Source organism: Ziziphus jujuba, chromosome 4 (assembly GCF_031755915.1).
Source record: "Ziziphus jujuba cultivar Dongzao chromosome 4, ASM3175591v1".
Lineage (NCBI taxonomy): Eukaryota > Viridiplantae > Streptophyta > Magnoliopsida > Rosales > Rhamnaceae > Ziziphus > Ziziphus jujuba.
Genome location: NC_083382.1, coordinates 1,771,677 through 1,786,037, shown reverse-complemented (window position 1 = coordinate 1,786,037; position 14,361 = coordinate 1,771,677). Strand labels below are relative to the sequence as shown.

At 31.5% G+C, this 14,361-nt stretch overlaps 1 protein-coding gene and 1 long non-coding RNA gene across 5 annotated transcripts; both read left to right on the top strand.

Moving 5' to 3' along the window:
* Nucleotides 1-899: 899 nt before the first annotated feature.
* LOC112491340 (uncharacterized) lies at nt 900-6,744 on the top strand. Of its 2 annotated transcripts, XM_048471423.2 has the most exons (5): nt 900-2,799; nt 2,969-3,088; nt 3,191-3,774; nt 4,266-4,362; nt 5,935-6,744. In XM_048471423.2, the coding sequence occupies exons 1-5, from the start codon at nt 2,685-2,687 to the stop codon at nt 6,618-6,620; spliced, it is 1,602 nt and encodes a 533-aa protein (XP_048327380.2). In that variant the 5' UTR covers nt 900-2,684; the 3' UTR covers nt 6,621-6,744. The 2 variants fall into 2 exon arrangements, with proteins under 2 accessions (XP_048327380.2, XP_048327379.2); XM_048471422.2 differs by having other exon boundaries at nt 906-2,799; nt 2,969-3,774; nt 5,935-6,742.
* A 1,462-nt stretch (nt 6,745-8,206) lies between these two features.
* On the top strand, nt 8,207-13,445 carry LOC107415863 (uncharacterized). 3 transcript variants are annotated; one of them, XR_007240161.2, is made up of 5 exons: nt 8,207-8,503; nt 11,166-11,314; nt 11,488-12,176; nt 12,328-12,404; nt 12,702-13,445. It is a non-coding gene; the product is annotated as an uncharacterized LOC107415863 (long non-coding RNA). The 3 variants fall into 3 exon arrangements; XR_007240163.2 differs by having other exon boundaries at nt 11,095-11,314; XR_007240162.2 differs by having other exon boundaries at nt 11,091-11,314.
* The last annotated feature ends 916 nt before the right edge of the window (nt 13,446-14,361 follow it).

Genomic DNA, 14,361 nt, shown 5'->3' with positions numbered 1-14,361 from the left:
AAAATCCAGTAGCTTGCTGAGTTTTATACGCATTATTTATTATTATGATTTCAGGTACACAATAGTTTCAAGGTAGCTGGATTTGGCATAGGATAATGGCGTTTAGTTGTTTTATTTTTATATCAGTTGGCTTGAAAGATCTTTTGGGTGTTGGGGTTTATTTTGGTTCATTTTGTTTGGAGATATATTTTTAAATATTATTTATTAATAATGTTTGGAGACTTTTTATGTTCCGCATTATAAATTTCATTAAGTGTTATAAATATGATTTTTATCACATTTTGAGTATATAGACTTGGGGTGTGACAGCAACCAGTGATGAAAATATTGGTATCAACAGAAATGTCGAGAGTATAATTTTATGGAGATATCGAAAAAAATATCGATATCGATGGAAATATCGATAGAATTACGTAATTATATATTTAATTTATAATATAATTTTTTACAAATAAAATAATTAATATAGTAAAATAATATAAAAAATATATAATGATACTAAAATAGTTTATAAATAATGTAAAAGAATATAATATTTATAATTAAATTGAATATGTTATATGATATTTGAAAAATGCATGTGAGATAAAAGTTAGAAAAGAGAAAACAAAAAAAAAAAAAAAAAAAAAAAAAAAAAAAGAAGCTTGATCCAATGGCAATATGATAATAAGCTGCAAAATTAATGGGTAATCTTTTATATAAATTCAATAATGATTTTGGAAAAGTTAACGACACGTGTTAAAAGAAGAAGTGGGTGAGTGAATTGGGCGAGCACTGCTAGCATTTCTCAAAAAATAATAATAATTGTAGTTAAAAAAAAAAGATTTTTCTTTTCTTTTTTTTTTTTTTTAAAGAAAAGGGTATGGATTAAAAAAAAGGATTTTCCCCCCCCTAAAGAAAAGGGTATGGATGATCTTACGCCAAAGAAAATTTCAGAAGCTAAGTCTTCTGGTCTTATGGTTATATTGTTTTTCAATCTTAGCTGAGGTCTTCTATTCTACCATTGATAATTCATTGCTCAGTCTAAAAGTCTTGATTTTCTTTGTCCTTTGAATCCTCATAGCAAAAAGGTCGGTCTGCATGGTTTTGAGATAATTTTCTTTCTTACCTTCCACACGATTTCTCTGTTTCAGTTGGAATTTGGAGAGATCAGCCTCTGTTTTGTGTAGCAAGCAGGATTATTGGACATGGCATCGTCATAAATCTGTCATTTCCTTCTCTAGATTTATGATTTGCAGTTGATTTGAGTCTTTTTGTGGAGTACTCAGTACGCAAAACTCCTACATGTCCTTTGGTGGCATGTGCATTATTTTTATGTGAGATAACTTATCAGCCCTCTCTCGTCTCTGTCAAAACCGGCTCTTTCTCTTTCCTCTTTCTTCTTTCTTCTCCTTCTTTTCTCCTCTTCCTCACAAAACAAATCTCTAGCAGAAGATTTTTCTTCTTGAAACCACCAAGTCCCTTTATCACCAAACTATGAAATCACGAACTCCCTTCATCAATAAAAATTGCAAAGATTGTTCTTTTTTACTCTTTCTCCTCGGCTGCTTGTTACAAAATGTGGGCCCATCTCTCATGAACAACTTTTGGCATGTATATATACTTTTTTCCATTAGTACACAGTTGGCTTTCATTGCTAGAAATGATAGTGATTTTTACCCAAAAAAACAAAGGAATAAAAATTATAATTTAGGATAAAAAATTATAATCAATTAAACCTAAAAAACGAGTTTATTATTGGAGTTTTTTTTTTTTTTTCAAATTTTTTTAAAAAACGAATTCATTTGGGGTCCATTTGCTTATTCTGTTTTGCTATTTTGTGAATGAATAACTTGAACCCAAGGTTCCATTTTGCCATTATTGAAAGATTGAAGATATGGTTTTTGACACTGATTTTTTGTGCAAAGAGAAGGGTTCATAGGTGTGGCTTTTGGGAAAGAAAGAGAAGAAAAAGAAAACGAAAGAGAAAGGCAAGTGAAATAGCCAGTAGCCGGTTGTGAGGGAGAAAAGAGAGTAATATGACGTGGAAAGTAATCCACATGGCATGAAATGATATGCAGGAGTTCTGAATCTTGTCATAATTATTTCTTGAAGAGTATAGAAATATGGACTGACCCTTCTGTCTGCCAATCTAGTCCTTCCATATTTCCGTTCTGTTAGCCTATCCTTCAATATATATATATATATATATATCTAACAAGTGCTGCTGCAATCATTATTCGTATATATATATATATATATATATATGTGTATCTAACAAGTGCTGCTGCAATCATTATTTGTTGAAGAATATAGAGAATGCTGCCATTATTATTTGTTGAAGAATATAGAAATATTGACTTACCCGTCTGTCAGCCAATCTAATTTTTCCATATTACCCTTTTGTCAGTTAATCCTTCAATATTTATATGTATATCTAACTTAAAAATGCTATCGCCATAATTATTTGTTGAAGAATATAGAAAATGCTGTCATAATTTTTTGTTGAAATACAGAAAATGCTGCCATAAGTATTTGTTGAAGAATGTAGAAATGTTGACTTACCGTCCTGTCCAAGGCCTTTATTGTCCCCATGTACGGGTTATTCACCGTATTGGAGCATCTCTAGTGGGGTTGAATTCAATTTCGCATTTCCTAAAACACAAATTTGAAGAGCAGAGAGAGAAACATATCACAGTTCTAAGATGAGTGAACTGCAGAACAAGATCTGGAAGGCGCTTCTCAAGGAAACCAAGAAGGAAAACCTGCAGCCTGGAGATCACATCTACACAAGGATACAAGCCAATACAGAAGACCATGGTAACCTTCCTCTTCTTCTCCATTTCTTTTGAATTCATGCCTGACAGTACTTTTGTTCTTCACAGACTTTTTTTTTTTTTTTTTTTCCCCACTTTCTTATGAATGAGAATCTGAGTTCTTCACCACCATGAAATTTACTTAATAATTTTCCTGATATATATGACTCCAGGAATATATTTGGATGAAAAAAACGTGATCCACTTTACTCAAGGTCGACGAGGAGCAAGGTCAGATGATCATTATAGTACATGTCCAAATTGCAGCGACCATGATCAATCAAGTTTTCATGGTGTGGTATCTTCCTGCATGTATTGTTTCCTTTCTGGTGGAGATCATCCGTATCTCTTTGAATATGGTGTTAAACCAGCTCTCATCCTCACCAAACTCGCAGGAGCTGCAACTCTTGCGCCTGCTGATCCAGCTGAAGTTGTACAGAACCGTGCATTTAGTTTCCCAAAAAATAATAGCATTCACTCCAGCAGCCACTACCGTTTCATAAACAATGGTAAAGACTATGCAATGTATTGCAAAACGGGCTTGCTAGTGATAGATAACATAAATTTCAGCAGAAGTTGGCAAGCTGCAGCATTTTTCGTGGCTGTTACTCTCACTTTCTTTCTTTTTCTGCAGCAAAGCACAGCTGCAACTTTTATTGGTGTGATAGCTACATGTTTTGGCTTATACTGTATTTATAGATTTGGTTCTGATATTGGAGCCCGTCCTAATGTTATTAAAGTGGATCAAGTAGAGAAATTGCCCGATGTCGATAGGAAATTGTCTTCTGCTGCATCGGGCTTCAGACCTATTCAATCCTTAATTGACCTGTTCATAGTATTGCTGATGACTCAGTTCAATATTCAGTTGCTATTAACAGTACAAACGTGGTCTGAGCCCCTTCAACTGCTGTCCGAGGCTCTTCGAGTGGTCTGGATTCTAGCGTGTATCATACTTTTCTACCTAGCAATATTACAAAAAGTAATATTTTCAGCATCATCATCATCATTATTATTATTATTATTTATGTAGAAACAAAATAAATATTCAGTAAATAAATTTAGTGATACTTAAGTCATGTTTTGGCAACACTTATGAGAAGCTCCTTCTGACTTTTGAAGCTCAAAAAATTGCTTCTAGAAATATTTGGATTTTTTTTAAAAGTATTTCATACCTTCAAGGCTTCTAGGAGCTTTCAATCAAAACCAATAAAAAATAAATTTTTAGCAAGAGTTTTTGGAAAAGAAAAAACTATACCAAGTGAGACCTTATTATTAGCGCTTTTTTTTTTTTTTTTTCTTATAAGTATTGTTTAGAGTAAATTATGTAAGTGCACTACTAAGAAAAGGGAACAAATATAAATTTTTCAAAATAATACACAAAATTGAAGAACTATATATGATGAAATTTACTTTCTTTTTTTATTTATGAAATAAAATTACTTACTAAATCATTAAACGTTCAATATCCAGAGATTGATTTCGAACAAGATACATAAAAGGCAGTTGAAGCCTGGAGATCACATCTACACATGGAGGCACAACTCTTGCAGTACCTATGCCTATCATGGTGATGATCATCTTTATCTCCATATTTCTTTCTTCTTATGTTAAAATTATGGTATTTAACATGGATTCTAACTTATGTGTATTTTTTTCTTTATTATTGTGATTTTATTTTGACACCCAAAACCCAATTCTTTTAGCTATATATCATTATCTTTTATCTAACTCTTGTAATGGAACCATGATAAAGTTTTAAGAAATCCATTTACTAAAAAATAATTTCCATAGAATTATTATTTCTTTTTAGTCATTATTAGTAGTTGGAATTGTTCAAAAGAAAGGTAATGCTACCATTTAAATAAATATGTGAAACTAACTCCGGATAGAATGTGAAAAAACATCTATATATTTTGATGAAACCACTTTAATCTCAACTTTTCAAATTAATTTGTCAGAAGAATCCACTTTAGTTATTTTAAGGTTGTGGCTTAATAAGCTGACTATCCAAAAATTATTAGTCTTATTAAATTCAAGGACAACTGAGATTAATATTACATCATAATTTGGCAAAGAAATACATTCTTTGTTAATTTGTTTGTTCTTTTTTCTTTTTATTTCTTTAACTAGTGCTTATTTTTCATGTTTATGCAAGGTTGCTCCATGTGATTTATATAACAATTTAAAAAAGAAAAAAAAAATTATCAATAGGAACATTTGCTTTGCTGATATTTTCTATGTTTGTTGTGTCCTATACAATGTACATAGCTCGATTGAATACTAGACTTTGACTGGCATTTTTTTACAGTCTCTATTGTAACATTTTCCTTTCATTTCTTTTTCCATTATTGAAAAGAAGAGGATCAAAATGAAAAAAAGAAAAAAAAAATCTGTTTATCTCTGTATATATAATTTGAGTAATTGACTATCTCTGTTTCACTTGTGTTCATGATTGCATGAGAAACCCTAAGTTAGTGAAGAAAGCTTATGTAGTTTTGAATTATATTGAATAAGAAATCTGCCTATCATTTGGAGCATAGAATTGCTTAGAGAATCAATTAGAGGATTAGGTAATTAATTTAAATACATATGAGTATATGTATTTGTACTTACACATACGCTCTGTCTTTTCCCTGAAGCAGCTATTTCCTTCCCCTCAAGCGTAGGAAGTGTTTGAATAGAATCTGATAGTAATATTTGACGTGTTCCTTAATTAGAAACTAGGCTACTTCACCAAGTTAGGAAAAAAAAATGTTTGTTCTACTTAAGCAAAGTTTATGGTCATAATATCTTTTCAATATCTATATTTGTAATTCAATAATATAAATACAATGATCAATATAAATATATATATATATATATATATATATTCAAACAACTTAACCTCTTGGAAGGGTGATAATCAATCTAACACCATTTTAGGAAGGTTTTCACTTTTCCATTAGTTTAATCTCTTTCACTTTGTGACAAACCATGTTTATGATAGGATAATAATCCAAATTCCTTCTCTTATAGTAAAAAAAATTATACAATCGTGATCATATCAATATATACTAACTTTATGAAATTATATATGTCATGGTGAATTGGCCACCATGGTGTTAGTTTATTATGCCTGCTATTCATGTAACTTGGCTAGGTATATATGTCGGTGACAGTGACGGAGAAGTGATCAGCCTCATTCGTGGAGTAGACCCTATTTTACCCAGCTCAGCTTCATCCCATTCATCAGACATTCCCATAAGCACTAGCTCCTCCACTGCTAGTAATCAAGCAAAGAAAAGTTGTGTAGAATATTGCAGCCTAGATAGTTTTCTTAATGGTGATGAACTCTATGTCTATAAATATGGTGTTAGTCTTGCTTTCTTTCTAGCCAAAATTCTAGGTGGTACTTGTACCATTTGCTCTACTGATCGGCCTGAAACTGTTATTTACCGTTCCCGCCGGGAGCTGAACAAGGGTTCTGGAACTGGTGCCTACAACCTTTTCAACAACAGTTGCGAAGACTTTGCAATATATTGCAAAACAGGGTTGCGTTCGAGAAATAGAATTATTAACCTTGGCAGGAATGGGCAGAGAGCATCTTACTTTGGTATGCTTTGTGCTATTGCCATTTTTAAGTTTACATTCCGGCCTAGCAATCCTATTGGTGTGGCAGCTACGGTTTATTTCATCTACTCTATGTTTAGATTTGTTGCTGATGCTACACATTGTGGGAAAGCTTATGAAATTAGACTTAAGATATTGCCATCTTGGATGCGTAGTGGTCGTTTTCCGATAGTGCCTCAACTCATGCATCACGAAGGCGAGAATTTACTATTCTAAAAGAGAATCAAAGCAAGAAAAATCGTGGATTAATTTATAATTTATGTAGGATTTATATGGCGATATTGGTTGAGTTTTAATTTTTAATCAATGATACTTGCTATTTTGGATGTTAAACATATAAACTTGAAACTTTTGTTGTGGTTTAGCATGCAAGTATTTATTCTCAAATAGCCCTGCCTTTTCTTACGCTCATCTTAAACTGGTATTATATTTTTAGTGGAATTTCGAATTTGTGTTTCCAATCTGTAATAATCTAATGATAAAATCATATATCATGAAATTTTAACATCTTGTTAAATTATACATTTATTAATATATCCAAGGTTTAGTTTGGTAATAATTATGACAATTCTAAAATTAATTATAAAATAATTTTTTACCACTGTGGCGCTTGGTAAACAAATAATTTTGGTTGTTAAGTATTTTATTTTAAAATTAAGATTTGAAAAAAAAAATCAAAAATCATATATTATGTATTATTTTTTTAGTATATAAGTATCATAACATAATTACACACATATTATTGTATTTTTGTATAAAAAAGAAAAAACTTTTATACATTATATCCATTTTAATAATTATAAAATTTACAGCAATTAAATTTTATAAATTACTAAATATTTATCTGTAACTTTTACACATTATAGCATTTTTTTTATTATAAGTTATTAAATAATTTATTAATTTTTCTCTCAAAACAGTAAAAGCTGATTCTTTATTCAATATAACTACGATTGATTCTTTTATAATCTAAGTATTACCAAACCATACCTAAATGTTGCAACACACTGTTCACCTTTGTATGGATACTGATCAATTCAAATCCAAAGAGAGAACCAAAAAGAGAGGCAAAGTCAGAAAATACTATCAAATTAAAAATAGTCAACCTATACATGCAGCCAAAAACCACAATTGGAAAAGTTTATTGATTAATAAAAAATTTGTCATAATCTATTTTTAATTATTCCCCTACTAATCCAACTTTTTTCCACATGATTATCTAAAAAATAAAAAATTACGAAGAGCTACAAAGGAGCTTTTCTCTCTCTGTCTCAAGATAAAAGATTTCATACAATTGTATTAAAATTCAATTTATTTGTACAATGAATTGAATACATGGTAAAAATAAGTTAAAATATTCTCCAAAATGCCAAAATGAACTCTTTAACTGTTTTTGTTTCAGAAAAATTAGCAGAAAAATTGATGCTGATATGATTTTTTCATAAATTATCGTGGTAGAAATTTGAATTGGAATCATTGCTTCTTAAACAATGATTTTTATACCACTAGATCAAACAGGACTTGCAATGGAAATTGTCTTTCGGGTCACAAATTACAAATAATATCAGCGCCATGTTTCTTCACCCCAATAAAAAATAAAAATAAAAAAAAATTAAGAAAAAAAAAATCCATCTTCTTGGTATCATTAAAAAATTTAGATATAAAATAAAGGTAGGAAGAAACACTTTCGAGACATGACAACAAAATTTTAAATATTTTTTTAAATAAAAATAGGTAAATTTTACTCTTAACACTCAAAATATATTTAAAAAAAAGGTTATTTCATTTATTTATTTGTTTAAAAAAAAAAAAAAAAAAAAAAGGGACAAAACTTTAAGGCTGCGTTCGGAAGCGACCACGTTATTTCTTTTTTCCAACGGTGTTATAAGATTGGCGGTGAAGCTATAAACCGAATTCGTAAAGAGAAAGAAACAAGAAATCAGCGGATGGCAATGGCGAGGCGAGCTGGGAGCAGGAGCAAGAACGAGTCAGCAATCACTAGAGGCGTCAACAAGGTTTTCGGATTCGTCAGAGCGGCCGAATTTGAGATCCTCTGCGTTCTCTTCATTATCATCGCCTTTGTCATCTTCAAAGATCTGGTCCGTTTTCTCTTCCTTCATTTTTTATTTATTAATTTGATACTGCGTTTTAGTTCTTGCAATGGAATATATATATATATATATATATATTGATCTCTTAATGTTAAATGGTAGTGATTTCTGAACGTTGTTGCCTGAAAAACAATAGAAAAAAACAAAAAAAAAAAAAAGTCTTTTTTGCGTATCTGATTTGAGACATTTGAATAATAGCTAAACAATTATACAAGCAAGCTCCAAGAAGGAAACTGAAATCTTTTTTATTTTTTTATTTTTTATTTTTATTTTTATTTTTTTGGGGGTAATAAACTGAAATTTGGATTTGGTAGGTAGCAATGAAAATGCACTTTTTTCTTCCAACAATTTAATATGAGGATCGAGAGAGCCGGCAAAGTTTGATAAGAAAATACCCAAGTTCTCTGGAAACAAAAAATTCTAAGAGGACGAACTTGTTACAAAGAACACTATGGACAAAACGGATGAGGTTCTTGGAACCTTTGTTTGAATGAATTTAGGAATTTAGAAATCTTATTTTCGTTGGAATTGGATAGAACTAGAGGGAAGATTTCTTTAGGGGAAAAAAGTAGTGCTCATACATATTAAGCTTTATCGTTGGTTCGAGTTTGATTGCATGAAGGTGGTTGAATCTGAGTGCTTGGAATAGAGCCTAATTTCAATTTTTTTATTAAGCTTTATCTCGATTATGTTATATCATATATGTCTTATGTGAAATTATCTGAGTTCCTCGACATGTATTCTTTTCTGTCTTTTTGTCCTATTGAAAGCAATATTTTACTAAGTTTCTCAATCATGTGAGTCTTAGCTCCTTCCACTTGGAATTTTTAATTAAAATTTTGTGTTTTTTCATTCATTTTGCTCGAAAAAATTCATCCCATCATGCTCAACTTTCCCTCCTCTTTTTCTGTTAGTGCTGCTTCCACCATCAAATAAGCTTGACCATACTGCTTTTGAACCCATCTGTTACTTTGTAGAATAGAGCATGGCTAACCTGATGGTGGTACATAGAAACTTCGCTTTACCATTCCTCCGCTTTGTCCATCTTGCTTGGTCCATGGATAACATCCTGCACAATGTAGTTATTCCTAGGAATCCAGATTCTACATATACCAAATAATCATTCTTTCACAACTAATCAAGTATTCATCATTTATGTGACGATTCCATTATCTTTAGTCTTTGTCTAATTAACATAGTTCCATTTGTATTTGATCTTAATTTTACATAGTAATACAGGATATTCCTCAATTTTAGACTTTAGAAGCATGGTCAGTGTAGCTTATAGGTTATGCATGGTTCAGAATTATATATATATATGTAAAGCTTTGATAGAGAACCTGTAGTTTGCCCTAAACTTGACTAAAGTATAAGAGCACAAGTGCACATCAAGTAACTAATTCATCTGAATTAAGCATAACTAGCTCAACCCAACCATGAGGAAGTAGCCCCAAAATAACTGTTGTTAGCCTAAGATTTGGTTTAAGATTTTTACCACTGATACGTGATTATATAGCTTTAAGATTTGGTTTCAGGTAATCGAAAAACAATTCAGCTTATTCATATAATGAACTAGTTGGGCAATAGAGTAGGCCATACAAGCTTCTTGAGAGAGAGCACAAATGTTTTGACTTCGGAAAATTGATTTTGATATGATGTCTGCATGAATCATCTTGTTCCAAAATTACACAAAATAAACGGGGCTTAGCAATAGAAGTCGTCATTCAGGTTTACAAATTATATGTAAAGGGATAGAGAAAGAGAGCTAGTTAGGTTAGCTTGATCTATGGTGTCAAGAAATACATAAAAAATAAAAAAATAAAAAATAAATAAAGAAAAAGACTATTGAAACTAAACACCACTATTACCCCAGTGCTTATTATTCTTTTCTATGCAGGCTAGACAAATGATGATTGTTTAGCAATTTACTTTTTGTATATGTCTGATATGAAACCAAAGGTGGGGCCAAAAGTATACCCGTGAAGGGTTCCAAAATGAAACTTTTGTATGCTAAGAACAGAGTCCAACGTGAATTTAGTGAAGCTAGCTTTGTCTCTTTTCCATTTGCTTTTGCTCTACCAAAAACCATCAGTTACTGTCTTATATAATATCCATTCCAGGGCTTCCTTTGCTGAAACAACAGTCATCACAATTTTAAACAGAATAACTTCGCTGTCACATTAGATGTCAAAATTATTTTTATAGCCCATTATTCTGGATGAATATTACGTCTCTTTCTCTCCCTCTCCTGCTTGTATATATATATATATATATGCATGATAAATTTCATAAGAAATTGTATATTTATTAGTTTCAGGGAGGTCTCCCATGAAACAATATTGTATGGCAAGTGGATTAGCAGAACACGCTTAATTACTACTAATATATATATCCTGCCCTTGTTGACTAATAGGATTGATAATTGGTTAGGTTATTTGTTGCCATAGTTATTTGTTTAAGAATAGAGAAATGGACTTAAAAAACTTTCGTTGGCCAATCCTTTTCTGCATTATAGTCCAAGTCCAAAACGAGTACTGACCACATGCGCTGCCCATTTTTCTTCACATAATCCTAGGCAGTATTGGTAGTTTGGTATGTTATCTGTGGTTGAATTCAACTATATCCATTCTCCAAAGCACAAATTTTGAAGAGCTGAGTAGGGAGAATTCCCAAAGTATAAGATGAGAGGAGAGCTATGGATGAAGATTCAGAGCGTACTTTCAAACAAACTCTGGAGGAAACTGGAGCCTGGAGATCACATCTACACATGGAAGGGAGGCAATACAAAATCTTATCATGGTGATTTTTTGACACTTGTCCCATTTCTTCTTCTAAAGATACTATAGTGGTCTTTTTTTTTTTTTTTTTTTTTTAATTTTATTTTCTTCATATGATTGGGATTTGGAATCTGTATGTATAGCATATAAACACTATTCATGGGATATTATTTGCCTGCTTGTATGAGACCCCAGGGATATATATTTTCGATGAGAAGGTGATCCACTTTGATTGTCATGGTGTGGCCTTTTCATCCATAGAAGATTTTCTTTCTTGTGGAGATGTCTATCTCTTTGAATATGGTGTCAATCCAGCTCTCTTCCTCACCAAATTCCAGGAACATACTTCCACCCTTGCCTTTGCCGATCCACCTCAAGTTGTTCAGGACTGTACGGCCTTCCTTCTCAACTATGGCGCCTCCAGTGACTATTACCACTTCATAAACAACGATGAAGACTTTGCAATGTATTGCAAAACAGGATTGCTAGTAGTAGACAGCATTGTTTTCAGTAGAAGTTGGCAAACAGCATTTTTCTTGGCTGTTACTACTGCTGTCTTTCTTTCCCTACTGCAACTTGCCCCTGCTACTTTAACTGGTCTGGCAGCTAGATGTCTCGGCGTTTACTATGTTTGTAGATTGGTTTCTGATATCGGAGCTTGTCCTAATGTTATCAAAATTGAAGCAGAGAGATTGCCAGTGGTTGATGAGATATTGGCTTCTGGTGGTTTGGGCCGTATTGAATTCTTAATTGACCTGTTTTTAAGAATACTAATGTGTGCTTTTGCCTTTTTTTGTTTGCTATTAAGTTTGTGGTCTTAGACTCTTCCAGTGCTCTGGACTCTAGCATGCTTCATACTTTTCTACTGGGCAGTATTTGGAAAAGTATCCATATGATTGAGTTAATATATATATATATATATATATATTTAAATTTTAATTAATGTAGTTTTTCGCATTGTTATTTATTTATAAGTTAATTAAACTATTACTAAATATTGATCTAATAGTTTACATATTATCATTTAATATCCAGAGGCTGCTTTCTAATAAGATAAATAAGAAGCAAATGAAGCCTAAGGATCACATCCTCGCATGGAGGCGGAACTGAAGGTATACCTATGCCCGTCATGGTGATCTTCTTCTTCTCTGTTTCTTTCCTCCAAAGAGTGTGTCAAACATGTGTTTCAAACAAAGTGTTCATTTTTTTTTTTAATTTTTTTTTTATTTTATTTTATCAGTCATAACACACCTAGAGAATTCATTTCATCTGTGTTAAAGGTTTTTGCTTGACTATACCCTGAATCGTTAATCCTTATTGAGTTTAAGAATTCATGGGACTAGCTTATTTGGCATTCTATATATGTATATACAATAAGCTTTTCTTATCAAGTCAACTTTGATATTCAGGGATATATGTGGGTGATGGAGAGGTGATTCACCTCGATCGCGGAGAAGACCCTATTGGTGGTGGTGGTCCATCAATGGAATGTCGTGTAGAGTCTTGCAGCATAAATAGTTTTCTTGATGGAGGGGAATTGTATCTGTATAAATATGGTGTTAATCTTGCTTTCTTTATAGCCAAAACTCAAGGAGGTACCTGTACCCTTGCCTCTACCAGTCCAACAGAAGATGTCCTGCACCGTGCTCATTTCCTCGGAAAGCATGATGGTTTTGGTGCCTACAAACTTTTCAACAACTGTGAAGACATTGCAATATATTGCAAAACTGGCTTGCTGGCAAGGAATGTCATTGATCTTGGCACGAACGGGCAGATAGCAACCCCATTTGCTGTTATTTATGCAATCCTTCTTTTTCCACGAGGATTCCCAGCTAGTAATTTTATTGTTGTGTCAGCCATGTGTTATGTTATATACTCCATCTTGCGATTTATTTATGATGCCAAATATTGTGGGAATGCTTGTAAAGTTTCTGTTGAGAGATTGGCCGCACTTTGGAGAGTTGGTAACTTTTGTGATAGTTGTATTGATTCGTTTTGGAAGGAGATAGATTTATAGATTTTGAGGTTTTGAGTGAGGATTAAGATAAGTAAATGCGTAGCTAAATTTATGATTTACAAGATTGACAACGGTTATTGGTTGAGTTCTTAATTAATGAAAGATCATTGATACATTAGTTACATGTTAAAGACAAGTTCTAGAATTTTTGCAGTAGTTGTCTACGATAAGATATTTTCTCAGATTTGTGAAAACAAAGGACATTGAAATCCCATGCAATGAGAAGAAATGAGAAAAGCAGATACAGTCTGAAAAACAAACTAAATTGATGAGAATTGATAAGTCATTCCCCCTCCCTACAAAATTGGAAAGACTTGAAATGTATCAGAGTACGTGATTGCATTCTCAACATAAATGCATCAAAATTGTATTACTACTTAAAAAGAGGATTGTAATGTAAAATATAAAAAGAAATTGAAAAAAAAAAAGTTTTTAAGTTAGCTCATGATCAAGCGATTGTCCAAATTAATTTAGCTCAACCTAGAGTCACATCAACATGTTGATTTTAGCCTCATCATAGCGCTTTATCATATTCTTAATTCATTTGGACTTTTTTGCTTTCATTTTTACCCCCATTAGTCCTGTGCTTATCATTCATGATTGTGTGCTGGTAGGATTTCTTTAACAATAAAAGAAAAAAAATTCAATTAAAAAAATTAGACGAATTAAATATATATGTCACTGTAATAGTAGGTATGTTTAAGCATATTGTTTTTTTAATAATACTACAATTATTAAAATATTTATTAAATTGATTTACTAAATAACACATATTAAAAAATTATTAATAGATATATTCATATAATATAAATATGAAAAAAATAAAATTTTAGATGGATAAGTAAATTAAAAAAATAAACTAATTAAATATTAATACATCATCTTTATATCATTTGATAATATTTTGATAACTCTAATATTTTGTTATTTTTTATACCCTACTTTTGAATGAACATTAGCTTTCTTTGTCTCTCCTATATATGCGTAATAATTAAACATATACATAATAGTTTGTGAAGTGTTGCATCAGATATATAATATTATATAGTGGA

Coding starts and splice junctions, on each gene's coding strand:
- LOC112491340 (XM_048471422.2), top strand. CDS start 2,685: ATGAGTGAACTGCAGAACAAGATCTGGAAGGCGCTTCTCAAGGAAACC. Junction 3,775..4,265: donor ACCTAGCAATATTACAAAAA/GTAATATTTTCA, acceptor TTCAATATCCAG/AGATTGATTTCGAACAAGAT. Junction 4,363..5,934: donor CAGTACCTATGCCTATCATG/GTGATGATCATC, acceptor TAACTTGGCTAG/GTATATATGTCGGTGACAGT.